The following is a 27,675-nucleotide window of genomic DNA, read 5'->3' on the forward strand; positions in this document are numbered from 1 at the left end:
GGGTTCATCTTCTGCCATGGTCCAGGTGGTAGGACCCTGCAGAAGCTGTTCCCATTCCCCTCTGATCTGCCTGCCCAATTTTCCTCCTGTGAACCCTGTCCTGGGACCTTGGCCTAATTAAAGAGCTGGGAGGGAATGGGAACTTGCCCATGTTTGCCATCCGTAGAAGCAACCATGAAGGCCTGTAGTCTGCAGGTATATCGGTGCTGTCTGTACTGCATGCAGCCCATCCTGAAAACTGCAGGGACTGAAGGCAAAGGTGTGTCAGGTTATCATCTCCATGCTCCATCCAGCATGGAACTGTTCCCTATAGTACCTTATTTCTATGTGATACAATTTACACAGCCCAATCGCAAATGATTCTATCAATGAGCTCCCACAACTTCTAAATTGTTTTTCTGACATGACAGAGCCTCCCTACCAGGATATTACTTTTGATGCTAAGCATGTGCTTTCCTCCCTTCATTTTCTTCCCAATTACCATTGACTAAAGCTTGTAAAACTCTTCAAATAATTCCTCCATTCTGCTCACATCTCTTGAAAAAGTTCTCTACTCTTCTTACCCCCACTTAGTTCTAATTTAGCGTTTCCACACAGTTACGTCTTATACTCTCTTTCTAGAAATTAATACTACCAGCTCCTTAATCATTTTGATTGCTCTTCTCTAAATCCCCATCAATTTGTTTTCATCTTTCTGGTTCTGAGGTTTGCAGACAAGGCAATCAGCAGCTTACGTACCATCTTGCCAGCACAGGGTACAAACGGACAAATGGCAATCCAGGCTGTGATATATTGCTTCTGTACATAAAATTGAAAATTGAACTGTATCTCTTTTTTGGGTTTTGGTTGTGGGGTTTTTTTCGGGTTTTTTTCTTTTTTTTGGGGGGGGGGGGGGGGGGGGCTGTCTACTAAATTGCATTGCAAGTTGGTGTCCAAATCACTGCCCATTAGTGCTCATGGGTCTTCTCCACGTTTGTTTCTGTGTGAGGCGTCCCTCCTTTCTGTGGCTTGCAGATAATGTACTTGCATGTGACAAATGTTACATTCCCTTGCCCGGGTTCAGCTTTTTTAGGATCTTTCTCCCTTTTTATTATTATTGGAATAAAACAAACGTTAACATGCTAAGCCCATAGCAAGCCATGTACAACATCAAAAAAAAAAAAAAAAAAAAGGCAAATTTTACACCAAACAGTGACATTTCCCACAGCCAGAGCATCCTCCGTGCTGCAAAAATCGGACATTTCACCCAAAATTTATTAATTAATGAGGCACATGTATGTGGTATCTCGTGTCCCACGGAGTTGTGCTGCCCCCCACGCGAGGATCCCTGAGGGGCGGCGGGGTCCTCGCGCGGCGGGCAGCACAGCCACCGCCAACGCTCGGAACAACCCCCGACTGCCCCCCGCCGCCCACGCGCGCTATAGCGGGGTGCGGCCCGGGGGAGCGCCCTCGCCCGCCCCCTAGCGGCCAGCCGCCGCGCTCTCCGCCGTCCTTGAGCGGCGGCGTAGTCCCGCCCCCAACCTCTCTGCGAGTGGTTGGCAGGCGCCCGCGCCCTTTTCTGATTGGCCCCGGCCGCGCCCAGGAGGCTGTGCCGCGTCGCGCCCCGGGCGCAAGGCCGGTTCTGGGTGACGGCGGCCGGCTGTCATGGAGGAGCTGGACGGGGCACGGGGGGTGGTGGACGTTTCTCTGTGAGGCCGGCTGCGGTGGGAGGGGGTCGGTAGCGCCCCGTGAAGGTAACCTGCAGCCTGGTGGCTCTTTCTGACCCGCTCCGGACGGGCGGGAAGGCCGGGGCGGCCGTGGGGTAGCCGGGAGCGGGTTTGGGGAGCTGAGGGGAATGAGGGTGGGGGAGGGGGATCGCTTTGAGGGGCAGGCGGCGGGCCTCTGGGCCGGCTGAGGGTGGTCGAGGGGGAAAAGGCAGGCTCAGGCTCTCCTTACCGCCTGAGACTCGGCCAGACCGCGGGGCCCGGGGCGTGTGTCGCCTTCCCCGTCTGGCTCTCCCCTGTGGGGTGGGTGTCTGCGGGGCTGTTCGGGGGAGCGGGGAGGAGGGGGACTCTTTCCTTGGGCTGTGCTTCAAAGCACGTCGGGGGTATGGGTCGTGACGATATAAGGGAGAACAGCATTTTTTTGTGGCTGGTATGGATAACACGCTGGTAGGACTAGTCCACTCCTCACTAACAGCTTTCCTCAGGGGGCACTGAGCAGCCCGGGGGCATGCTAAGGAAGGCAGTTGGAGGTCCCAGCACCACAGCAGCGAGTTGTTTGGGAATAGCTGTAGAAAAATACAGTCGCGGTTACTTGTTTGCTAAGTAAGAGGTGAAAACATCCAGAATTCTTTCTCTTGCAGATTTCTAACAAGCGCAGCCTGTGCTTTATCAGGACACTGTTCAGAGTCTTCATGTTGTCCCATCCAGTAAGTTTCTAAAGAGGCAAGCATATATCCGTCAAGAAGCGGAGAGGTACAGGCTAAATGGATCTAAAGACAGCAGTGTTCAACGCAGCTCGTGATGGCAAGCTGCGCCTGCTTTCCAAGTTACTGGCAAGCAAAACAAGAGAAGAAGTTGCCCTGCTGGTGTCAGAGAAAACCAATGGTGCCACACCACTTCTGATGGCAGCCCGTTATGGTCACCTTGACATGGTGGAATACTTGTTGGACCATTGCTCTGCGTCAATAGAAGTTGGTGGTTCAGTGAATTTTGATGGTGAGACCATTGAGGGAGCTCCACCGTTATGGGCAGCATCGGCGGCTGGCCACTTGAAGGTGGTTCAGTGTCTGTTAGATCGTGGTGCATCTGTCAACAATACAACTCTGACAAATTCAACACCGCTTCGAGCTGCCTGTTTTGATGGTCACCTGGAAATAGTAAAGTATCTTGTGGAGCACAAAGCAGATCTGGAAGTTTCAAACCGTCATGGGCATACGTGCTTGATGATCTCCTGTTACAAAGGCCACAAAGAAATTGCTCAGTATTTACTTGAAAAAGGAGCTGATGTTAACAGAAAAAGTGTTAAAGGTAAGTTGTTTTTTTCACTTTCCTTGGGTAAGTAGGGATAAAGTTACTCATTTATCCTTCTTTAGGGAGGCTGACATCCAAAAATATTCTTCTAGTCTCAAAGTGGATGAATAAGACATATAAGACATAAAGTGTATTTAACTATGTTTTTACTATTTGGCTTTTTTTCCTAACATACTCCTTTGTTAACACAGGTAGTATAATTTCATTCTAAATATATTTTAATCTTAAACCACAAATTCTTAAAAAGACTTAGTCATATGAAATGTCATGTTTATGCATGTGCGAAAAGCTAGTAAACTCACTGACAACTCCTCTTTTTAGTAGGTTGGTGTAGCAACATACTCAAATATATGAGCTTGTATTCTTGTTTTTCATACTGTTTTGTGACAAACCAAATATGTTGTACACAAAACTGATCTGTGCCAATAAGGCTAGTACAAGGAAAGATGCATAAAGGAGAAAAAATCTTTTCTACATTGGAAATTAATAACTGCTTTGCTCTTCACCCACCTCTCCCTCCAAATTTGTGAATAATTTTCAGTGTTAGTAAACAAAATCATATATTAGGATTAAAGAAAGAAGGCTGCAGGTGACTGTGATCCCAACAGGACTTCCAGTGGTGCACTGATCATGAAGGACATCTCTTTGCCCCTGCTTACAGTTACCCTGATGTTATCATTCAAAGTGGAGATTTCTGGAGGTTTTGCTGTGATAGTAATTATGTGGACCTCTTGGTTTAACCAACTTTTTTTTAATTATATCTCAGACTTGTATGCGGGTGTGATATTTGCCTGAAAAGCATACCAATTATTTCAGGTTATGGTTAATTTTTAGCTAACTGAGCCAGGATTGTGATTCAGCAGCTTATTTTTATACGTATATTTTTATATATATATAAAATATTAACCTGCTAATAAACCTTTTTGTAGTGTAATACTTCCACTGCGTGTTTCTGGCTATTTACATTTGTAACTGTATACTATACTTAACAGTTATTTCTGTTAAAGTATACTTTGTGTCTAGATTATTGTGTGATACTGGTAAATGCCAAATATGAGATTAATCTTTGGAAAAGCTGTTCAGTTAAATATGCCTTTTTTCAGCAAATCATGCAGATATGTGGGTTTAATGTAAAGAAAGCTAAACTACAGATTTGTCATAGAGGTGGGCAGAGCAAAATAAATCTTCCTTTGTAAGGATTTAAGGTTGCTTATGAATCATCATGGACTTGTGATAGGATAAAAATGTCACTTTTCTAAACAGGGTTCTTGGAATAACAAGCTAAATATATAGTGTGTATTGTTTTTTAGTTTTAAACCAATCCTTTTATATGATAGGTATGAACAGAGCAGTACTGTTAAATACCTGGTGTAACAGGGAAAAGAGATATATCTCTGCAGCTTTTTTCCACCTCATTGTGTGTTGGTGGAGTAGGCTTTACTTTACTAGTCCATATTATTCACTTTACTAGTGCATTAGTATTATTTGTCTGTGTTTAAATGACTGAGTGACAGCCATGCGCTCCTGAGGATTTTCTCAGGGCTCTCAGTTTCTCTATTAATTCCTTACTCTCTCTGCTTCCTTTAGTTTCTGTGTGACTCGCAAGTAGGCACACGAGCAAAGGTTCATAGGGTATAACTGATCCTTATTTAAATTAAAATTTAAAATAAGTTGGATTGGGTATGTTTTAGCTCATTAAAATTCATTTTATACTTGGAACTGACATGTGTACAAATGGATGTGTGTACATAGTATCTATTGGTCAAGTATGGCATGTGTTTTTATTCATAGAAATCCCCTCTGATATGATACGAACGTACTTTTTCTTTTTGGCATCTTAAAGCAATTTGATCCAGATCCAAATTTATTTAATAAGCAGTGATGAGGTAAAGGAAGAGAGGAAGAAGGTACTATAAGTCATGAAAGTCAGCTGTGGAAAGGCAGAAGAACTGAGGAAAACTGGTAGCCCTAAGTATTGCAACAGTATAGGTGTTGCAGTGGCAGAGGCTCAACAGCTAATCTTTTGAACTTTGTTTTGCAAGAATGCTCAGTAGCTATTAATTTCAAAGTCAGTATTTCCAACAGGATTCATTCTACATTGTCATGTTCCACCTCAAAGTCTCTGTGTATTATTTTCAGCGTACTAGACAGTTGACAGAGTCTGTCTGCACGTGGAGCAGGGAGATACGGAGAACCTGAGTGCTCTGCTTTGAACAGTAAAAGTTGTTGCTGTCCTTGTATCTTAATTCTTTTTAGATAGGTCTCTTCCTGGGCCATGTATGGAGAAGCCTACTGTTTTGTGCAAGATGTAAAAGCTTTAGTTACTGTAAATTTTGCTGCACTTAAAATTACAACGCTCCTTATAAGAACAAAACTATGTAACTTCAGTAGAGATGCTGTTGTGGGAGATCACTATAGATTCTTTTCCAGGTATTATTCTTAAAACCTTGGAGGGGGGAGGGGGGAAGCGGGGCAGGCAGGCAAAAAGGCAAAATTACTTGAAATATTCCTTGTGGTTTTCCACTGGATTTTCACATTGCAAGGCAGAACTTTATTCTTATTTTAAAACCCAGGAAAATCTAGAGCTAGGAAAGATATGAAAATGTTTTGAAGTGTTGATAGTTCCAGAGAAAAAATCCAAATAGTTTGAGATGAGAAAATAGGTAAGTTCACAGGCATCTAAAAGTCAGGGTGACAACTGAGGCAGAGTGTGAAAGAGCAGGTGAAAACATGCGGTGAAATCCTGCTTCTAAAATAGAGTCCTGCAACTATGTTTTGGACTATGGAAATTCAGAATGCAGAGGTTGTTGAAAGACAGTTGTGGTAGTGCAAAAGTACAGGTAGGAAATTATTAAGATGTTCATAAAGATTTCAGAGTCTGATTCAGATAAGATGCTACGCCAAGGTAAAGTGTAAGTCTGGCATTGTCTCACAGGAGACAGTGGTGAGGAAGGAGGTAATAAGATGTCTGGGGTATATAAGTGCTATACTGTGAAAGATAGCCAATGGTTCTGAATTTAAAGTACAAGCCTTTAGTTGCCTTCGTTTCTACTCTTTTGCAGGTCTGAACTTTCACAGTTTCCCCAAACTTTTATGAAGCACATAGGCAACACAAATGTAAACAAAGGATTTTTTTTTTTTTTTTTTTTAAAGTTTTATGTTACATTAGTGGTGTTAAAAAGGCGGGAAGACTGATGCCTGGGATAAGACGAGTGGGTTTTTTTTTTTCTCTCAGAATTGTGGAAAACAGCAAAGATATCTCTAGATATATTTTTTTTTTCTGTAGAAAAGCAAAAAGTGAGTTAATTCAGCACTGTCTTCCTAATTCAGAGGCTTCTCCACTATATTACTGCTCATTTAAGAAGCTATAGATTAAAAATAACAAAGCTTAATAAGTTTCAGTTACTCACTTATATAATAATATTTCAAATGGTAAGTTGGTATTTGGGTATTTTTTTTTTCAAACACAAAAATCTCTTAAAAGTTAAGATCTTAAAACAACTACGTTCCTCTTAAAAGGAGGAACAGTGTGGATAATGCTAGAGCAGCAGAAACCTGATTTTTTTTTCAGGAGGCGGTAGAACCCTAGAACTAAACCTGAAGTGAAGCACAGACCTGCCTTTGTGCTGGATGAGAAGGATGTTCTGCGTGTCGGCTGCATGCAGTTTTCTCTTCTGGTGCATTGTGAAGCCTGCCAGTGATCAGTTTTTAGAGTGGTGCTCCCTTACCATGTTGGGAATAGACCTCTGCATTGAACAGATGTGTTTCTGTACGTAGTCTTCCTTTGGCTGCTATGTGTAGGGAGGGAAATGCTTACTCTTGTAATTCAAGTGGTAGCAGTCTTTGGGCCTTCAAATTACAGATTTGGGCTCTCTTGGGGATATAGTTGGGACTGTGTTTGTTGGATTTTTTTATTTTACATAAAATATTTTATATAATTGCTCCAGTAAAATTCTTTTACATGCAGACAGTTTTAAAAGGATGTTATACTTCTGTTCTAACTCCAGACAGGACACTTAGATATTGCATTTTGAAAATTGGCAATACACATTTTGATAGTCTGTGTTGTGCTTTATCTTCCTCCACCAGACTTGCCAGGGAATAAGGACTCTCTTCCAAAATATCTGCTTGAAAGGCAGATATTTTTTCTCCACATGGCTTGTCAGTCTTTCCATTGTTCAGCTGCTTGGTATGTGATCTCTTTCTCTTCAAGGTGATATTCATGGATTTTAATAGTGGTCTTCACCAACTCTGTCCCTATTTTGTTGTTAGCAGACTTATCTGCTACCCAAAGGACTAATTTTTCTCCTCCTGAGTATTAGAAAATTTCATAAGAAATGCTGGAGTAGACATTCCTTTAGGTGTCTCTTGAGATCTGCACAGGCATGTTTGGTTCCCTGATTCTGAGTTGTTTATGATCCTCCATACTACCGTAGCAGTTGGAGAGACTCATGTATTTTGAAAATGCAAAATAACACTATGATTCAAAATCTTGTTGTTCTTAGATTCCAATGGCACAGTATTTGATTAGAATAGCTTTGTAAAATAATATGGAGGACCAAGCTTGTTGACTTTTCTTCCTCATTTTGGAAAGTATAAAAGCATACAGACCTCAGTCTCTGAGTTATATATCAAGGCTATACATAGAGTAGTACTTCATCAAGGGCTAGGGCTATTCCAGTATTGTCATTTATGTACTGGAAAGTCTAACACTCAAACTTGCTGGTAAGGGAAAAAATCTTTTACAGACTTGGCAGACCCAGAAATAGGGGGATTAGAGAGATTCACACTCTTTGCTCTATGATCGGTGTGGTTTAGTATGCATTAAAATAATTAATTTTCTCTTGCAGTAAACCTTAAGGAATCTGACAGGTTTGTTATCTTCTGAGTTTTTGTCTTGTTTTCTTGCCAAGATTAATTTGGGGGGGAAACACCAAACAAAAAAACAAAACAAAGCTTTTTTTTTCTTTTTCTTTTTTCCCCCTTGTGAATAAACCCTTACTCTCCATGTCCTGTGTCCTTTTCTTGTTTGGTTGGGGTTTTTTTTCCTTTTTTGGTTGGTATTACATGGCACAGTGCACCGCATTTTGTAGATATTTTGTGTGTGACGCTATGTGGAAACTGAACAGTAGGAATGTCTGTAAATAAGGAGGATACAGTTTAAAGGAATAAATTACTGAATTTCAACTAAAAAGGAGTTTATGTTGAAATTAAATGATTAACAGCATGCTTTTTATTGGTAATCTTGATAATACAAATTCTTGTGAAGTACTTTGATGAACAAGAGAGCAATCATTCCATTACAGAATATGGAAACTAGATTAAAATAACTTGTTGAGATTAGCAATTCTTCACAAGTTTTACTTAATCTCTTCTTAAAGAGAAAACTTACCTTTAGTTTTTCGTTGTTGTGCATACTAAGCGTAGGGATGTATTTTTTTTCACTTATGCACTGTCCATGTTTGTATGTATGCAGCAATACTTTTTTTTTTTTTTTTAAATCAGTAGAACTCTTGGAAGACTTAATTACTTCAAGTGCTCTGTTAGAAAAAAATCAATGTTACCTGAACTTGTTCACTTTTATGAAGTGATTGATTTCATCTGTAAGGCTGCAAAAATAAATACATATGGTTAATTTTACATACTGGTCAGTCATTCAAATTAAACCTTTTTTCTCTTATGTTTAAATATATTGGATATGAAATCAGATTGATGCTAAGTTTTAATGTAAGTTTTACTACCCAGAAATTTGATCAAGCATTTTGTAAGTATTAGGAAGAGGATATACTTAATGTACTGCAAATCAAGTCAAATCACTTTCTGTGTCATTGCTTCATTGTCTTTCATTCCCATGTCACAAGCTACCAGTCTATTTTGGGAATTATTTGCTTCTGACATAGAAAGACATGGCCTCATTATGAATTTGAATGCCCACCCCCACACACACTCCGATAAGCTTTTGATAGCACTGGACAGTTAGAGAATTAGTTCTGTGATATGTGAAGTGTTTGTGTAATGTTCATACCACTTTTAATGGAGGACTGTAACAAAAGAATAAAACAAGAAGCTGTGGTGTCAACTGATCATACCTTTTTCCTTAACTTGTTTTTGCAATTTTGGAAGGACTGGAGTTGGGGTTATTCCATTTCTTTGTTGCTGTTTTTAATTAGAGGAAGTTATTAGGTAATGTGAATAGCAAAGTTTTATACAGATAGAAATGGTTTATAAGCAATACTGGTGATACAGTATAGTGGCACTCACTTTCTAGCAGAGAAGTACCGTGACTACCAAAACATTTCCAGTCCAATTCTGTTTCTGTGGAAGAATGATGAGCCTTTCATGTTGTTGTAATATTAGCTATCTTCTATATGTGATTAAATTCCTGCAGGTCATTTTGGAATTAAAAATGGATTAAGAAAACCTAATGAAACCTATTTTGAAATAATCACTCACACCTTTAAAAAAATACTTTGATTTGACCGACACCTTCATACGTATCCCTTGGAAAACTACTTATCAAAGAGAATGACTTTCAAATTACTTTTACTTATTTTCAGTGTTTTTCCTTTTTCATACAGCAGTAGATAAAAATGTTGACTTTCAGTTCATTACTGAATAAATAATGTTACAAAAATTGAATTAACTGCTGAATTGTATTCAGCCACTGTTTATTCCAGCCACTATAGACAATTTACTGTTCTTGAAATGGATGACTTTATTCACAGAATAATGGTTGATTTGTGATACTTATTTGAACTGTTCAATTCTTGGCCATAGACTTTGAATTAGATATTAAGGCCACTGCCATGTTTTCTTGCAAGTTCTTCCTCAAATTTAACACACGGTACTCGCTAGGTACAGATGGCTGGTAATCTTGTTATTTCTTAACGTTGGGGTTTATGGTTTTTTAAATTGGCAGCTCTCAACTATCTACCCCTGACCACTTCTAGTCTATGGAAATGTGGTTTTATGCAGTGTATCCTTTCCAATGGTGTACCTCTACCACCCAGTCAAACTGAAATGAGGTGTAGCTACCTAAAATTAGTGGTGATGGCCTTCTTTATTACCTTCCTTTATTAGTTTGTACATGGTTTTAAATAACTATTATTTTAACTCTAAGGGCTACTGTAATATAACTAGCTAAAAAATTACACTACTTCTGATATGCTGTCAGTAACAGCTGTTTAAGCTTAAGTCAGTAATTGTAATATGAATAAAAAAACCCCATTTCTTTTAAATGAAGGACATCCTGTTGGATAGAGTAGTGAAATTCCTTGGAGTTTTAAGCATATTTTCACATGTTCTGCATAGCTGAATTGTAAATTAATGACACACAGACTGTTGGATTGGACCTAATGTACCCAAACAATGTCCAAGCTTAATTGGTGTGGATTTTTTTCTGTATTAATGTGTCATAGTATATATGCCTGGCAATTGATAAAAAAGTGTCAAGAACAGCATTATGTGGTGATGGATCTACAATGTGTAATATGAATAGCTGCCATTAGTCCTATTGTCAAAGCCAGAAAAATGTACATTAATAGTTGTGAACTAATAGTAAGTTTGTTACTAACACCTTTTGGTTTATTTGTCTTTCATATGCTTTTACATTACAACTTTTAAAATAAGCTAAACTATTGACTTGACCTATAGAAAATAGGTGCCAAATACAGTGTTTCAGAGCTCTGCTGTGAGGGATGGTATACAGACTTGAAGATGCCCTGAAATGGCTGGTGTTAACTGGTGGCTCAGCCAACACCCAGATGCATCTGGGTTTGCCTTCATCACTGAGTACATAAGTGCAGATGGTCTGAGGAACCAGCCAGTCTTTAGTTCTGGATTGACTGCTGTAGTTGCATTTTAACTAGACTTTCTCCAGCATTGCAAGAAGACTTATAATGTATGTGTGTTGGAAAATTTGTGTATTTGTCTGCTTCTGACACCTTTCCATCTTAGGAATGTAAAGGTCTCATGGTCCTCAATATTGAGGTATCAACAGTTTTCTGGTTTGTGATGTGTGATAAGGACATGAGGGAATTATAGTTGAGAAACCATGCATGCCAGATTTACTGAACTTAACCTATATTTGGTTACATCTCTGTTCCTGTGATTGGAAATTTTGTTGGTCTTAGTAGAGACTATAGTGTGACCAGACCTATAACTGACTTAATGCTATTAGTGACAAAAATTGCCTAAGATATTAGAGACTGAAAATCACTTGCCATTGTATGAACTGATTTAGCTTTGTGAATCTTGATCTAACAGGTAATTTTGGTTGACACTTTGTGTTGGGGTGTCTTCCTCGGCTTACTTGTTAGTACATGATAGTAAAATCACTGGCTGCTATTCAGAAATGTTTCAGGAAAGCAATATTTTGCAAGTTAAGTTCACTGTCTGTGAATGAAACAAGCTGATATTTTCTGTTGTGGGTTTCTTTTTAATGTTTGAAACTTGCACTTAAAATACTGTTTGGGATATAAAATATGTTCATAGCTCTGCTATAATTGCAAAAACCTGTTAAACTTGAGTCATAAGCTTTTGAAAATAACTTTTTACAGATCTTTTGTATGAATTTGATTAGTGCATCAGCTGAATTTTGGTATCTGGTGAGCCTGGATTGAGACTCAGTTTGTCCTGAATAACTTTTCTTTCTTCTTACTGCTGTTCTTCTGGTTGCTGGATTTGAGAGCAACAAAGAGGCCTTTAAATGTGCTGTCAGTTCTTCAGATGGTTCACAAACAAGTTTGAGGAAGAAGCAGCAGGACAATTTACATGTAAAGTTTTGAGAAGTGAAAAATTAGAAGAGAAAGAGTGAGGAGGGGATGGTTGGGATACTAGTGGTAAACCAAGGCAAAGTGCCCAGTGCCCATTAGAAAATTTTCGTCTAAATAGAACTTGAGTCTCTACATACTCCTTTTTCTGCATACCAAAACTTGCAAAAGCTTTGTATGAACATTTTCTTGTCAACAGAAGATAAAAGCAAGCTTCTACATGATAATCTGCTAATTCAAAACACAGAATAGAGGTCTACGTTGTGGATCCAAGGTATCTGGTTTTGCTGGCAAAAAGTGGTCGTTGAATTTAGAGAACAGTCATTATGGTTTGACCAAATATTTCTGAATTTTGCTTTTGTGTTTTTTCTTGAACTTTATATCCTCTTACTGTGTCTTGTTAGAAGGGAGATAAGTGTGCTACGAAGACACATACGTAAAAGCTAGAAGTTGTCAAAATTATTTGTATAGACCTGCGTTAGGTTTTTATAATTGAAAATGGAACATATTTTCTATTTCTGAATTGTATTTAATAATTATGAATATTTTTTCCTTATATACACATACTAACTTCAAATGCTTTGCTTTTGAAATTATTGTATTTAAGACAGCGTAAACAATGTGTTCTTGGCGGAAAGAATGTATTAGCAGAAAGACACAGAATAGAAGCTCTTTAGATCAGTAGATTATATACCTACAGATACTCACTTAGACCAAACGTGAGCTGGAGATTTCAACACTACTGCTTGGTTTCCTAACACACTGTAATTCTGTTAGAGACTAGAAATACAACAGCAAAGCACACTTTTAAATTGCTATCTTGTTGGCTTTAAAAAATAGCCTACCAAAAATGCCAGTAAGGAAGTTTCAGGAAACTTCTGTCTCTTAACTTTTAAAAGCCAAATCTGATGACTATGAATAGGCAGAGAACCCCTTAGAAAAGAAGGTCTTATTTGTGAATATGGAAACTTGCTGACTGCGTAACAGAAACTGATGATCTGATGGGCAGTTAACTGGAATTTGCACGGCTAATGATGTAAGAAATGCTAATTGGAGGGAGGGGGATTAATGTGAGCTTTCTGTTAATAATTTGCATATTAATGTAGTGGGAGGCTGAAAAGTTACTCTGCCTGAATCTGTAGTGTGTATAATACGTTGTAAAGAACAAGGTAGACTTAAATTGTGGCATTTTAAAAGCAGTCAACCACATAAGAGACTTTGTTACATTGGGAGGGGACCAGAAGAATTTGTCCCCATGTTTTTCCTTCTCCTGCAGTGAAGTGCTCCTATTTAAAGTGAAGCAAAATTTTCATCTAGTTGAAGCCTAATAGTTCAATACTTAACTGTGGTGTCCAATGTTTGCTTTCTAATATTCTGTGAATAGGGTTTTCAAACAGGTGGAACTAGTGCTTACTAAAAATTTCCCCACGTGGTGTTAGAACCAGAGTGCCTTTAAGTAAGACTCTGCAATGTCATGCTGATGAGAAATAATCTGCATGTAAATGATAAGACACTTATAGGATAACTGGATGCATGTTTTGTGTTGACGGTATCTTTTTCTTCTTGGCTTTGGGAATCCTAACCAGAGGAGCAGAAGGATTAATGTGGGACTTCAGGATAACGACCTAAGAAAGCATTAAGAATACTTTGTCTGGGTATATACATGTGCTCAACAAAATATCCAGCTCCCTCAGAATGTACTGGCAATCTCAAAGGCCCCAGCTGAGATGAATGGCCCGTTGTGATGGATTGTATTTCCATTGTGTACAATTATTGCCTCAAACCATATTGTCCTGGTTCTGGCAAGGATAGAGTTAATTTCCCAAGGAGCCAGGACAGGTGAGCCAAGCTGGCCGGGGGCTATTCCATACCATGTGACATCATGCTCACCATAAAAAGGGGCTAGTCGGACAGGGGCGGGTTTGGCATGTCGGCGTGGCTCCGGGACGGGTGGAGTGTCCGGTCAGTTGGTCGTCGGATCGGTAAATCGTTTTCTGTTATCACCCACTGTTACTATCTGTTATCAGCACTGTTGTTGATTGTTTTCCCTCTCCCTCTGTCCCAGGTTGCTTATCCCAACCCTCGAGGCTTTGCCGTTGTTTTTCCGTTTTCCTCCCCATCCCGCTGGGGAAGGAGTGAGCGAGCGGCGCGTGGCACTTAGCTACCAGCTGGGGCTAAACCACATCAGTCCTTTTTGGTGCCCAACGTGGGGCTCGAGGGGTTGTGATAACGACAAGTCTAACCCAAGTGTGTTAAAACAAAGTTGTTATAAGCATTTATAATGTTATTGAAACAGTCACTGGTCATAATGATGTTCTGTTTGGTCACATGGCTCTGGTCTGTAAACCCGTGTTTACTCTATGCAATCCCTGCGGTGCTGTTTATCACCTCTGGGAGAGGGGTTCATGTTCTCATGTTGTTGTATTGTGTGATAATGACTTATGATAAGATATCATTGACAGTCATGGGTCCGAGCTGGTATGTGTATGTAGCATTTCGGTCAGGCCCGTATCTCGGTCAATACCTTTCAAAATTGATTAATAATTGGACTCGATCTATGGGGAAGACGGGGGGGATACCTTCTCCCACTCTTTCACCTCCCTTTTCCCCTTTTGGTTGGTTACAACAATTTTTGAGAATTTTGAATAACCTTGGAATGTTCAGGCCAGTATATTCCTATTGCTAGGTCTCCTGAATGCTTTCCCACTCCTGTTCAGGGTTAGCAAAAATCTTTTCAAGAGTACCACCCAGGGATCTTCCCCAAGGCTGAGTGGTCAGGGCTGGCATGGCATGTGGGAGAGTATGGGCAGGTATCTAGAGACCTTTTCACCCCCAATGGTTTGGAGCTTCACTCCTGAACATTTGCAAGACCCTGATAAAATGGTAGAATATTTGAAAGGAAAATGCTGTGGGGATTCTAAGGAGACACAACTTACTGCGCTGTGCTGGGCCCTGGCCACAATCTACCAAACACTGCTTGATAGTAGACAGCACCATCCAGAGGGAGAGAGTGGACCCACAGGCACTGCAGCTGCCCAGGCCCCCACAACAGGCACTGCAGCTACCCAAACCCCTGCAATAGGCACTGTAGCCGAGCTAAAAGGTCAACCCATACCAGTATCAGTCGCCCCTATACACAAAAAGAAATACCCAAGGAAATCGGTTCGCTTAGTGAGAGATGATGATGAACCGGGACCATCACGAGAACAAGAAGAAGAGCCAGAACCAGAAGTGATCACCCGATCCCTGTCCCTGAGTGAGCTGCGAGATATGCGGAAAGATTTCAGCCGCCTTCCAGGGGAGCACATTATTACCTGGCTGCTCCGCTGCTGGGATAACGGGGCCAGTAGCCTGGAACTGGAGGGCAGGGAGGCCAAGCAGCTGGGATCCTTGTCTAGGGAACGGGGGCATTGACAAGGCAATTGGGAAGAAGGCACAGGCCCTTAGCCTCTGGAGGCGCCTCCTGTCAAATGTGAGGGAAAGGTATCCTTTCAGTGAAGATGTCGTATGTCGGCCAGGCAAGTGGACCACTATGGAGAGAGGTATCCAATATCTGAGGGAATTAGCTGTGCGGGAGATGGTTTATTATGATCTGGATAACGCACAGGTGCCCACAGACCCCGATGAAGTCCAGTGTACCCGACCCATGTGGCGAAAACTTGTGCGAAGTGCACCATCATCGTATGCCAACTCACTGGCGGTAGTTGACTGGAAGAGTGAAGAGGCACCCACGGTGGACGAAGTGGCTGGCCGACTCCGGCAGTATGAAGAAAGCCTTTCTTCCTCCCTAGTCTCGGCTGTGGAGAAGCTGTCTCGGGACGTCCGGCAACTCAAAGAGGATATATCTTACTCCCCACCTGCACTGACCCGCATTTCAGCTGTTAGGAGTAAGTGTTTTTCTGCTCCAGAGAGGGGATATAGAGCATACACACCACGAGGCATCCTGTGGTTTTTCCTGCGTGACCATGGAGAAGACATGAGGAAATGGGATGGGAAGCCCACCTCAACCCTGCGGGCACGCGTACATGAGCTACAAGGCAAGGCAGCTGTAAAAAGGGACTCTTCCAGAAAGAATGCTGCTCCAGTTTCCATCGGGCAGCCCCCCAGATCAAGTGGAAGGCCTGATCGCACTTATGACCCTCTTGAAGGGACTTCTAAGTCCTTTTTGCAAGAGGTGAGTAGTGAATATGATGAGCAGGATTAGAGGGGCCCAGCCTCCAGCCAGGTGGAGGAAAGGGACAATAGGGTTTATTGGACTGTGTGGATCCGATGGCCTGGCACATCCAACCCACAAGAGTACAAGGCCCTAGTGGACACGGGTGCACAGTGTACCCTAATGCCATCGAACTATGAAGGGGTGGAACCGATATCTATTTCTGGTGTGACGGGGGATCCCAACAGTTGACTCTGTTGGAGGCTGAAGTAAGTCTCACTGGGAATGAGTGGCAAAAGCACCCCATTGTGACTGGGCCGGAGGCTCCGTGCATCCTGGGCATAGACTACTTCCGGAAAGGGTATTTCAAAGACCCAGAAGATTACAGGTGGGCTTTTGGAATAGCTGCCTTAGAAGCGGAGGAAATTGAACCATTGTCTAGTTTGCCCGGTCTCTCGGAGGACCCTTCTGTTGTAGGGTTGCTGAGGGTTGAAGAGCAACAGGTGCCGATTGCTACTACAACTGTGCACCAGCGGCAATACCGCACCAGAGACTCCCTGGTTCCCATCCACAAGCTAATTCATCAACTGGAGGGTCAGGGAGTGATCAGCAGAACCCACTCACCCTTCAACAGCCCCATATGGCCAGTGTGGAAGTCCAATGGAGAGTGGAGGCTGACAGTAGACTATCGTGGCCTGAATGAAGTCACACCGCTGATGAGTGCTGCTGTGCCGGATATGCTGGAACTTCAATATGAACTGGAGTCAAAGGCAGCCAAATGGTATGCCAAAATTGATATTGCTAATGCATTTTTCTTGATCCCTTTGGCAGGAGAGTGCAGGCCACAGTTTGCCTTCACTTGGAGGGGCATCCAGTACACCTGGAATGGACTGCCCCAGGGGTGGAAACACAGCCCCACCATTTGCCATGGACTGATCCAGACTGCACTGGAAAAGGGTGAAGCCCCAGAGCACCTGCAATACATTGATGACATCATTGCATGGGGCAACTCAGCAGAGGAAGTTTCTGAGAAAGGGAAGAAAATAATCCAAATCCTGCTGCAGGCTGGCTTTGCCATAAAACGAAGTAAGATGAAGGGGCCTGCACAGGAAATCCAGTTTTTAGGAATAAGGTGGCATGATGGGTGGCGTCAAATCCCTATGGATATTATCAACAAAATAGCAGCCATGTCCCCACCAACCAACAAAAAGGAGACACAGACCTTCTTAGGCGTTGTGGGTTTCTGGCAAATGCACATTCCGAATTACAGTTTGATAGTAAGCCCTCTCTACCATGTAACCCGGAAGAAGAATGATTTTAAATGGGGCCCTGAGCAACAAGCTTTTGAACAAATTAAACAAGAAATAGTTCATGCCGTGGCTCTTGGGCCAGTCCGGGCAGGACCAGATGTAAAAAATGCGCTGTACACCACAGCCAGGGAGAATGGCCCCACCTGGAGTCTCTGGCAGAAAGCACCAGGGGAGACTCGAGGTCAACCCCTGGGGTTTTGGAGCCGGGGATATAGAGGATCCGAGGCCCGCTACACTCCAACTGAAAAGGAGATATTGGCAGCCTACGAAAGGGTTCGAGCTGCTTCAGAGGTTGTTGGCACTGAAGCACAGCTCCTCTTGGCACCCCGACTGCCAGTGTTGGGTTGGATGTTCAAAGAGAGGGCTCCTTCTACACATCACACAACCGATGCTATGTGGAGTAAGTGGGTTGCACTGATCACACAACGGGCTCGAATAGGAAGACCCAATCATCCAGGGATTCTGGAAGTGATCACAGACTGGCCAGAAGGGAAAGATTTTGGAATGTCGCCAGAGGAGGAGGTGACACGTGCTGAAGAAGCCCCACCGTATAATAAACTAACAGAAGATGAGAAACCATATGCCCTCTTCACTGATTGGTCCTGTCGCATCGTGGGAAAGCATCGAAGGTGGAAGGCCGCTGTATGGAGTCCTACATGGCGAGTTGCGGAAGCTGCTGAAGGAGAAGGTGAATCGAGCGAGTTTGGAGAGGTGAAAGCCATCCAGCTGGCTTTAGATATTGCTGAAAGAGAAAAGTGGCCAACACTGTACCTCTACACTGACTCAGGGATGGTGGCCAGTGCCCTGTGGGGGTAGTTACAGCAGTGGAAGCGGAGCAACTGGCAGCATAGAGGCAAACGCATCTGGGCTGCCCCACTGTGGCAAGATATTGCTGCCCGGCTAGAGAAGCTGGTTGTAAAGGTACGTCATGTAGATGCCCATGTACCCAAGAGTCGGGCCACTGAGGAACATCAGAACAACCAGCAGGTAGATCAGGCTGCCAAGATTGAAGTGGCTCAGGTGGATTTGGACTGGCAGCGTAAGGGTGAATTATTTCTAGCTCGGTGGGCCCATGACACCTCAGGTCATCAAGGAAGAGATGCGACATATAGATGGGCCCGTGATCGAGGGGTGGACTTGAGCATGGACGCCATCTCACAGGTCATCCATCAATGTGAAACGTGCGCCGCAATCAAGCAAGCCAAGCGGGTAAAGCCTCTGTGGTATGGAGGCCGATGGTTGAAATATAAATATGGGGAAGCATGGCAAATTGACTACATCACACTCCCACAAACCCGCCAAGGCAAGCGTTATGTTCTTACAATGGTGGAAACAACCACTGGGTGGCTGGAAACATATCCTGTGCCCCATGCCACTGCCCGGAACACTATTCTGGGTCCTGAAAAGCAAGTCCTGTGGCGACATGGCACCCCAGAGAGAATTGAGTCAGACAATGGGACTCATTTTCGGAACAACCTTATAGACACCTGGGCCAAAGAGCATGGTATTGAGTGGGTGTATCATATCCCCTATCATGCACCAGCCTCTGGGAAAGTTGAAAGGTGCAATGGGCTGCTAAAAACTACCTTGAGGGCAATGGGTGGTGGGACCCTCAAACACTGGGATACACCTTTAGCAAAGGCCACCTGATTAGTTAACACTAGGGGATCTGCCAATCGAGCTGGCCCTGCCCAATCAAAATTTCCACGCCCAGTAAAAGGGGATAAAGTTCCTGTAGTGCACATGAAAAATATGTTGGGTAAAACAGTTTGGGTTATCTCTGCTTCAGGCAAAGGCAAGCCCATCTGCAGGATTGCTTTTGCTCAGGGACCAGGGTGCACTTGGTGGGTGATGAGAAAAGATGGGGAAGTCCAGTGTGTACGCCAAGGGGATTTGATTTTGGGTGAAAATAGCCAATAAATTAAATTGCATGATATTAATAGCGATATACTGTATCAATGGTATGACCATAAGAATCACCCAAAATAATGAAGGATGGACTTTGAAACTGAACAAAGTGCCATGATGATGGAACTAGAACTGACTTCAACTGGTGCCCAGAAACTTTATCGAAAAATCACATCTTTGGCATCCAGACTGTGAGCATGGACCATACCAGATACACCGGCTGTGAAAACTCCGGATGCAGCGTGCAACAATCCAGCAGCACGCACCATTGCTCCTGCTCTGAGAGACCGTAATGGCAGATGAAACCCAAAACCATGGACTAAATGAACTTGACAGACATTTTAGAGCGATAGCCCATAGAGTAAGGCAATGAATTCTGTAAAATAATCTGGGCATGACGTAGATGGTATGGAATAAGGGGTGGATAATGTCCTGCTTCTGGCAAGGATAGAGTTAATTTCCCAAGGAGCCAGGACAGGTGAGCCAAGCTGGCCGGGGGCTATTCCATACCATGTGACATCATGCTCACCATCAAAGGGGGCTAGTCGGGCAGGGGTGGGTTCGGCATGTCGGCGTGGCTCCGGGACGGGTGGAGTGTCCGGTCGGTTGGTCGTCAGATCGGTAAATCGTTCTCTGTTGTCACCCACTGTTACTATCTGTTATCAGCACTGTTGTTGATTGTTTTCCCTCTCCCTTGCTGTCCCAGTAAACTGCCCTTATCCCAACCCTCGAGGCTTTGCCGTTGTTTTTCCATTTTCCTCCCCATCCCGCTGGGGAAGGAGTGAGTGAGCGGCCGCATGGCGCTTAGCTACCGGCTGGGGCTAAACCACGTCACATATAAATCAAGAGTTGGAAGAGGTATAGTGTAAAGGCAAACAAAGCTACTGTTGAGTTAGCCCAACTTTAATTTTCATACAGATCTAATTATTTTTTAGTCATTTTTGGAGATAGAGGGGAAGGGAAATTGGACAAAGGCAGAAGGGTAAAGTGTAACAACATGGAAATAGCAAGCTTAAGTTTCTGTTTCATACTTGCAAATAGATACAAAATCCTGTATAGAATAGAATATTTAAGTTGGAAGGGGCCTACAATGATCATCTAGTCCAACTGCCTGACCACTTCAGGGCTGACCAAAAGTTAAATCGAATTATTAAGGGCATTGATCGAATGCCTCTTAAACACTGACAGGTTTGGAGCATCAACCACCTCTCTAGGAAGCCTGCACTAGTGTGTGACCACCCTCTCTCAGTAAGAAGTGCTTCCTAATGTCCAGTCTGAACCTCTGCTGGCGCAGCTTTGAACCATTCCCATGCATCCTGTCACTGGATCCTAAGGAGAAGAGCTCAGCACCTCCCTCTCCACTTCCCCTCATCAGGAAACTGTAGAGAGCAATGAGGTCGCCCCTCAGCCTCCTTTTACCCAAACTAGACAAGCCCAAAGTTCTCAGCTGTTCCTCACAGGTCATGCCTTCCAGCCCTTCCACCAGCTGTGTTGCCCTCCAGACACATTCGAGGACCTTCACATCCTTATTAAATGGTGGGGCCCAGAACAGCACACAGTATACAAGCCGCACCAACGCTGAATACAGCAGGACAATACCGTCCTTTGACCAGCTGGCTATGAAATGTTTGATGCCCCCCAGGATGGGGTTTGCCTCTTGGCTGCCGGGGCACGCTGCTGGCTCATAGTGAGCTGCTGTTGACCTGAACTCCTAGATCTCTTTCTGCAGGGCTGCTCTCCAGCCACTCCTCTCCCCATTTATACTTGTGTCTGATGTTATTCTATCCAAGGTGCAGGATGTGGCATTTGGACTCGTTAAATTTCATCCCATTAATCGTTGCCCAATGCTCCAGTCTATCTAGATCCCTCTGCAAGGCCTCTTGTCCCTTCAGAGTCAAGAGCACCTCCCAGTTTGGTGTCGTCAGCAAACTTGCTAATGGTGCATTCAATTCCTGCATCCCAATCATTGATAAAGACATTGATCAGAACTGGCCCTAGACCAGTCACCAGCCAGATATAGCCTTATTCACTACAACCTGTTGAGCTCTGCCCTTCAGCCAGTTCTTCACCCAGCACACCACGAACCTGCTCATCCCACAGTTGAACAATTTGTCCAGAAGGATGCTGTGAGGGACAGCATCAGAAGCCTTACCAAAATCCAGAAAAAATATATCCACCACCTTCCCTTTATCCACTAGGTGGATGGCCTTACCGTAGAAGGATATCAAATTACTTGAACAGGACTTCCCCTTTGTGAACCCATGCTGACTGTGCCTGATGATTGCATTATTCTTTAAATGCCTTTCAATAGCACCCAGTGTGATCATCTTCTGAGGCCTCTTGCTGTGCTTTTATGTAGTGGAGAATTCCAGTTTAATTATGGGTTTTTTTGAATAATGAGACCAAAACGGTCCTTAAAACCTGTTTAGTTCTATCAAGCATTGTGATTTGTATAAATGCCTGGCAGCCGTGATATTTAATGAGGTCTTGAGTATTTTGACTTGTCATCTAAGCCTTTCATAGTCTATACATGTCAAACCAGCTATTTTTAAACTATTAATGTTTGAGGGTTTTAAACTATTTTTTTAACTGTTAGCAGGGTGGGGCTTGGACTATAACTTGATCATGACTTGTGTGTCTTCTCTTGCAGGAAACACTGCGTTGCATGACTGTGCAGAATCTGGAAGTTTGGACATCATGAAGATGCTTCTCAAGTATTGTGCTAAAATGGAAAAGGATGGCTATGGAATGACTCCTCTTCTCTCAGCTAGCGTGACAGGCCACACAAATATCGTGGACTTTCTGACCCAGCATGTACAGACCAGTAAGACTGAGCGCATAAATGCTCTGGAACTTCTAGGAGCAACATTTGTGGACAAAAAGAGAGATCTGCTTGGTGCTTTGAAATACTGGAAGCGGGCTATGGAAATGAGATACAGTGATAGGACTAATATCTTGAGCAAACCTGTGCCACAAACACTAGTTATGGCATATGATTATGCTAAAGAGGTAAACAGCTCAGAAGAGCTAGAAAATCTTATAGCAGATCCTGATGAAATGAGAATGCAGGCACTATTAATTAGAGAACGCGTTCTTGGCCCTTCTCACCCAGATACATCCTACTATATTAGATACAGAGGTGCTGTCTATGCAGACTCTGGAAACTTCAAGCGTTGCATCAACTTATGGAAATATGCTTTGGACATGCAGCAGAGCAATCTTGATCCACTGAGCCCTATGACAGCCAGCAGTTTACTATCATTTGCTGAACTTTTCTCCTTCATGCTGCAGGATAGGGCAAAAGGCCTGCTAGGTACCACCGTCACATTTGATGATCTCATGGGTATACTGTGCAAAAGTGTTCTTGAGATAGAACGGGCCATGAAACAAACCCAGTGTCCTCCTGATCCCGTACAGCTCAACAAAGCCCTTTCCATCATTTTGCATTTAATTTGCTTGTTGGAGAAAGTACCTGGCAGCTCAGAACAGGAGCATTTTAAGAAACAGACTATTTACAAGTTTCTTAAGCTTCAGCCTAGGGGGAAGAATAACTTCAGTCCACTTCACCTTGCTGTTGACAATAATACTACATGTGTGGGGCGCTACCCAGTTTGTAAATTCCCCTCTCTACAAGTTACTGCTATCCTGGTGGAATGTGGTGCTGATGTAAATGTCAGAGACTCTGATAACAACAGTCCATTACACATTGCTGCATTGAACAACCATCCAGACATCATGAATCTTCTTATCAAGTCAGGTTCACACTTTGATGCCACAAACTCGCATAAACAAACAGCTAGTGATTTGCTGGATGAGAAGGAAATAGCAAAAAATTTAATCCAGCCCATAAATCATACTACATTGCAGTGTCTTGCTGCTCGTGTAATAGTGAAGCATAACATAAACTACACAGGGCACATCCCTGCAAAACTAGAGAACTTTGTTTTGCTCCATAGATGATAGCGTGGAGTCCTAGAGTACTGTTATTGAAGCACGACTTGGTGACGATATTTTCATTGAGCACTGTTGTGATACACCAGCGTTCCCTTAGCTTGCTCCATCTTGCTCTCATTGGCTAAAGTGTTGTTAGCATCAGATCTGCAGAGTTGATTACCCAGTACTTAATATGAATATGCCATATAATATATTTTGTGGATTATTTAGAAATGTAATGCCATATTTAGACTCTTAAAATTGTCTGCCAAAGGCTTGTCTATTCTGGTCTTATTTGCCTGTTGAGTGTTTGGGACTGAGTTGAGTATTTTCCACTGATGTCTTTTTACTATAACTGTTATGTGGATTTTATACAGTTGGAAGGTCATCCTTTTTTGGTTTTGCTTGAGCATTTCTGCTCTTACTCTATTCTTTTTCTATGGACTCATTGCTAAACTGTACAAGTTGTATGGACTTGTTAGCATTTGCAACTACCATAAGTGCTTTTATCTTCTCTATGCACTGGCTTCAACATGACTGTTGTGTGTGAGCATATTTCTATGCAGCACTTGGCCAATTTCAACTTAAATGCCAATTTTGTTTTGCAGTTTGTTTGGAGCTCTTTTGAGAATGCTGTTTTCATAGCATGATGAATTTTGGAGTTACTTATCACCTCTCCAAACTCGGGTTTGACTTTTTTGACTGCTGTAACAGAGGTTGCTTTCCTTTTGATCCTCTGGAAATTTGTCCTAAATTTGGGAGAAGAAAATCTTGCTTTTTCTCATCATAGTCCTCTTGAATGTTAAATCTGAAAATTGTTTTATTGCATCATGCAGTTAGGGGAAGAGTCCTCATTATGTACAACTGATACCTTCCCCTTTGCACTAATGTCTTGCTTGTGCTGGTTATGTGACTAGATGTGAAGTTTGCTCAAAGTTTAACCTCAAACTTAATGATACACTTTAATGAGAAATAGGTCAAATGTATGCTGTAGTTTAAAATTTACAAATCAACTTTAGGTACAAAAGAAACTAAAGCATGTTGATGGCATGATGCTTAGCAGTCCGGATCTAGACATCATCTAGTATAGTAAGTGGCTCTATGCCAGGGTTTTGGAAGTTCTATAGCAGTGTCCTTTTTTCTTCATTTTAAGTATCTTTATAAATACTTGCATGGGTTTTTCATCTCTACTATGTTAGCTGTACTTAACAAAAAGCGGAAGTTCTGTTGTGTATATAGCTCCTAATTAAAGTACCTATTTTTATAATATTTGCACAACAGCTTAGCTTTTACAACAGAAAGGGCTCTTTTGACTTGATAAGAAATCTATAAATGAAGATCATAAATGTGAGTGCGATTCAGGTAATTAATATAATTCAGCACTTTACTGTTGATTAATAGTAGAATTTATTATGGCACATTAGCCCTGCAAATGTCTTAAAGTGAGGTTCACTTCTGTTGGGTAGAATACAGTTTAGTTGCAAGTTTAGTGGTTTAGCATATTGGGTAGTTTTGACTTGATGTTTCATTTCAGTGGTGGGCAGTAAGTGTACCTATGGGCTTATTGCTCCAGAAATTCAACAGGTTGATTTAGGCCTTTGTAAGTGATAGAGCTATTTAGAAGCCAAATTAATTAGATAAAGGTAAAGTTGGTTTAGGAGGGTCTTCTTTAATATTTTGGTTTTATTTTTGCAGTTTATGTCAGAACATTTTTGTCATTTGTGAATTAAGGTGAGGAAGAATGTGTCTTGGGAGCATATAAGAACAGTTCTTCCTTGCTTTGGGGCTGTTTTGGGGTTCCTGTTAGTGTACAGCGTGGTGCCTACTAGCTTAGCCATTCTTGCTAAAAATATGGGGATGTTTTTAAACAAAAGTATGTTGAAAGCAGTGCTGTTTGTTTATTGCCACTTTCAGACGCTGTATTTTGAAGCAACTTTCGTCTGTTTGTCCTATGCCATGTCTACATTGTGTGAACTTGTGAGAATGAGGAAGTCTTGTTAGTTTCTCTTGCAAATACACAGGAGTAAAATTCTATTCAGTTGGCTGAATTTCTCTTATTTGTAATGATTAAAAAACATGCCACCCAAGTTGTCATTTGTGAGAAGATGTAGTTTGATTTTTTTAATTCCTTTTTTTTTTATGCTTTTCTACTACTCTGTAAGTAGGGATAATCAACAAATCATACCATGCTAGAAATTATCCACATTATACTTCAAGTCATAAAAATAGTTCTTTTTCTATAGGTCACAGAGAAAGGAATTTTTAGAGTTTTATACTCTGGAATCTGTACTGCTCTTTAGTGTATTTAGTTTCAATTTCTGTCTTTATAACTGTCAAATATCCTGCTTAAAATTAGTTGGACATTAGTACAGAAATATAATCTAAAAATTGTTAACTGTTAGCAAATTTTTTAATGGAAAACATTCCCAAAAGAGAAAGCATATATCACTATTAAATATATGTAAATCTAGTGAAAGTTTGTACAAGGAAGGCTTACTCTGTTAGCTACTCTTTAAAAACAAACCAATTTACTAGGATGTACTGATTTATTCTATGTAGTTCTGTCTAAATACCTACAATGTGCATCAGTCCTAAAGACTGTCGCCTTCATGCAGAATTTAATTTTTCATGGTGATGAGGCTATCTGCTGAACTCTTACCTTGTCAGATACTTGAACTTAGTATGGCGGATGAGTTCATGCATTTAATACCACTTTTCCTTTGGCCCAATATGTCTACATTACCCTGTTTAATTTTTCTTAATTTAAAGACAAATTGGTTCAGAGCCTGTGCTGGGTAATGTGTTGAGGCTTAGTTCAGGATTTGCTGATTGGGAGGGAGGGTTGGGACAGCAGGCCTTGTCTGAGATGCATGTGCCACCAAGGCCAGCGCTAATGGGTAGTAGCAGTTTTGCTTCCTCAGCCCCTGATTCAAACCAGTTTTGTCTCCACACCTGTTTTGTCTCCAGTATAGATACCAGCTTTTTGGGCCAGATTTTTTTTTAAAAAAATCCTTAAACCTGTTACTCATTCAGAGGTGGGAATTAGTTTATTTTAGTGAAACATGTTGATGCTAAATGCAGTAGTGTTGCTAGCTGGACTCAAACTGTGGTAAGGACAAAGAACCTAAAAGCATGCAGAAAAAAAAAAAATCTGTTTTTGTTGTATTTTTAACTCATTCTTTTCCTGTTCTTCTCTTTTCCTCCTATTTGAGCTTTTTTTTTCTGATGAAATGTACTGCTTCTGAGCTACCAATGTAGAAAAACATTGAGAACACTGTGGAAAACACTGTATGCCCTACAGGGGCAAAACAGGTTTTAAAATTCATTAAACTATTTACAGGTATGGCTCCCTAGACACAAAGACACTGATACCTCCTTGCTTGTTGAGGCCTCTGGTGTTGTGTTTTTGGGGGCAGGGGATAAATGCTCAAAGCAGTTTTTCTTCTAATCATCTTGGATTTCAAGAAATTCAACCAGGAAGATTAAGAATATTCTCATAAAAAAATGAAATGCTTTTCTTAACCAAGTTCTAAAGTTGTATTCGTATTTTTGTATTGCTTATGCTGTTAACAGCTGTCTGTGGTGTCTCTGTTCTGTTTGTTAAGCGCAATGTAAAGACACTCTGAAACACAAGGCAACGGTGTGGTTAGCTTTCCATATATACTTTACAGCAGTCCCTGGATAGGAAGTAATTTTGTGCATTTCCTAGGTCCCCAAAAAGCTGTCTTTTAATGACTGTTTTGCAACTGGTTAAAATTAACCTGTTGCCATTTTTACAAAACACTACTTTAAAAAAGGAATAGAGTGCTATAGCAAAATCCTTACAGGAGGATTTAGAAAAAGATAAAAACCTTATGAGGAAAAAATGTGCCTCTCCAGAGTTTTATATCAACTGCAAGATGACAGGGGCAGGATATGACTGCTCTTGAAACAGCTTCCTTGTGCTTTGAAATATAGGGTGGAATGCCTGTTACACTCTAAAATGTTGACAAATGTAAGCAGACTAAACACTAATTTTTATCTTCTGTGACTTCACTGTAGTCTCAGATATTTAATGCTTCAAAGTAATTTTGGGGAAATTGATGGGAGACAACTCCTGTATCTTGGCATTGAGTGTGAAAGTAACTGTTGACCCTGCAGTGAGGGCAGAATGAAGAGCTGTTGTTGGTTTGGTTTTAACTAATGTTGTATTTCTGTTCCATTCTGTCACAAAGACTTCCTATGCAGGGCTAGCTCCGTGTGTGGAAATACTGCCGTTTCCTTTTTACGTGAAGTAATTTAGCTTTAACAGTAATGTAAAAAAGGAATAACAAGCATATTTCTCTGCTTTTACTCTCTTTAGGCTCCAAATGCAGATTACATTAAAAATATGTTTTGGAGAACACCTGAGTGTATATGTCTGTTTCCTTTAGCATTACTGAAATATGGGTTGATAAGGCGCTTTTTCTGTTAAGTAGTTAAATGTGAATGCTGCAGCTTTAGACTTCAATCTTCATATCATTAAGAATTGTATCTTAAACAAAATGTCATGTTTCATTCTCTTTCTTTTTGTGAAATGGTGGTCAAGCCAAGCCTTCAAATTCTGG

The 27,675-nt window shown here is 41.7% G+C and overlaps 1 protein-coding gene across 1 annotated transcript; it reads left to right on the forward strand.

Moving 5' to 3' along the window:
- Window positions 1–1,580: 1,580 nt before the first annotated feature.
- On the forward strand, window positions 1,581–27,473 carry FEM1C (fem-1 homolog C). The gene is made up of 3 exons (XM_075739556.1): window positions 1,581–1,733; window positions 2,345–3,011; window positions 21,807–27,473. The coding sequence occupies exons 2-3, from the start codon at window positions 2,468–2,470 to the stop codon at window positions 23,114–23,116; spliced, it is 1,854 nt and encodes a 617-aa protein (XP_075595671.1). The 5' UTR covers window positions 1,581–1,733; window positions 2,345–2,467; the 3' UTR covers window positions 23,117–27,473.
- The last annotated feature ends 202 nt before the right edge of the window (window positions 27,474–27,675 follow it).

This window comes from Balearica regulorum, chromosome Z (genome assembly GCF_011004875.1).
Source record: "Balearica regulorum gibbericeps isolate bBalReg1 chromosome Z, bBalReg1.pri, whole genome shotgun sequence".
NCBI classification, from domain to species: Eukaryota; Metazoa; Chordata; class Aves; order Gruiformes; family Gruidae; genus Balearica; species Balearica regulorum.